This window comes from Eumetopias jubatus, unplaced genomic scaffold (genome assembly GCF_037043125.1).
Source record: "Eumetopias jubatus isolate StellerSeaLion01/CBP00866 unplaced genomic scaffold, mEumJub1_p1.0 scaffold_10, whole genome shotgun sequence".
Classification (NCBI taxonomy): Eukaryota; Metazoa; Chordata; class Mammalia; order Carnivora; family Otariidae; genus Eumetopias; species Eumetopias jubatus.
In genome coordinates, this window is record NW_028274816.1 from 112,237,445 (window position 1) to 112,238,733 (window position 1,289).

The following is a 1,289-nucleotide window of genomic DNA, read 5'->3' on the forward strand; positions in this document are numbered from 1 at the left end:
AAGCTACCTGTACCAGGAGGGCAGAAGGTGTTCTTGTCACCAGAAATAGGGAATTTAGGGCCAAGAAAGCTATATAAACAAACCTTGTTACTTCCTCATTAATTTACTACCCCAAACCCAAGCTTCTTTGCCTTGTCAATTCTTCACAAATTTATCTTTTTTTTTTTTTTTTTTTTTTGTCTAAAGGAGATAAAAGCTGCCTGCTCTGGTCACTTCTTTGAGCTCATATTTTTTATGGGGCTTCCATAGGTAAAAATTAAATTTGTTTTTCTCCCGTTCATCTGTTTTATGTCAATGTAATTATTGGACCAGCCAAAGAACCTAGAAGGGAAGAAGGAAAGAGTTTTCTACCCCTGCACCTTACTCAAATATCAATCTCTCCTAGAAATGGCAAGGACAACACCACCAGGAAGGGCCCAACAACTTCACTAAACTATAGTATTAATGAGATTTTGCATCTGGAGAACTTGACCAAAGGCCGCCTTGGTCTTCTTACCTTAAACGGTTGCTTCATCCACAAAGAGGGTGACGAGAGAGTAGAAGGTAAGGCAGAGCTCCCACTTACATAGCCAAGCAGGACTGGTGGTACGTCGAGAGAATCACAGCCACATGGAGAACAGTTTGTCCAGAATGTCTAGTGCTCTCTCCCCTGTCGCCCTTAGCCAGCCTCACACCATTGTGCTTTTCTTCCCTAATGGAGCAGAATCCCCAAAATGAAGGCTGGGCCTCCTCGCCCAGGGATCCGCCGAAGTGCTCTGCTGCATCACCACCAAGCGGATGGAGGGCTGGGCATCAAGGGTGGTCTCGGGAGCATACTCCTTACTGGGGTCCTTGCCTCGGCAGTCATACAGCACGCAGGAGATGAGGAACACCAGGAGCAAGATGACGTAGCTGGCTACTAAGATGATCAGGTTCAAGGTGACAGGGTCAATCTCCAAGTAAAACTCCATCACATCTCTCACGGTTAGGAAGTGGGTCTAGAGAAAGGCAACAGGGCCAGCGTGGGGATTGCAGAGAGCAAACCCTAGCTCATTGGAATAGCTACACGGACTCTGGAGTAAACATACGATAATCCCCATTGCTCCAGGAGACCTCAGAGATTAAAGCTGCTCGGTTTAATAACTTAAGCTCTTGCTGTTAATCCCACAGCCACCAAAACACAGAAGCTGTCTCTTGTCGATTTACCTCTGCAGAGAGAGAAAGAGATGGTCCAAATGTTATTAAAGTGTGGTATATAAGCAGAGTGTCCATCTAATTCATCAGCTAGAAGGTGGTTTGGTGAGAAAAAG

The 1,289-nt window shown here is 45.5% G+C and overlaps 1 protein-coding gene across 1 annotated transcript; it reads right to left on the reverse strand.

Moving 5' to 3' along the window:
* Positions 1-668: 668 nt before the first annotated feature.
* SMIM36 (small integral membrane protein 36) lies at positions 669-950 on the reverse strand. Its single transcript, XM_088027325.1, has one exon. It carries the CDS (start codon positions 948-950, stop codon positions 669-671), a length of 282 nt encoding a protein of 93 aa, XP_087883451.1.
* Between the last annotated feature and the right edge of the window lie 339 nt (positions 951-1,289).

Coding starts and splice junctions, on each gene's coding strand:
- SMIM36 (XM_088027325.1), bottom strand. CDS start 950: ATGGAGTTTTACTTGGAGATTGACCCTGTCACCTTGAACCTGATCATC.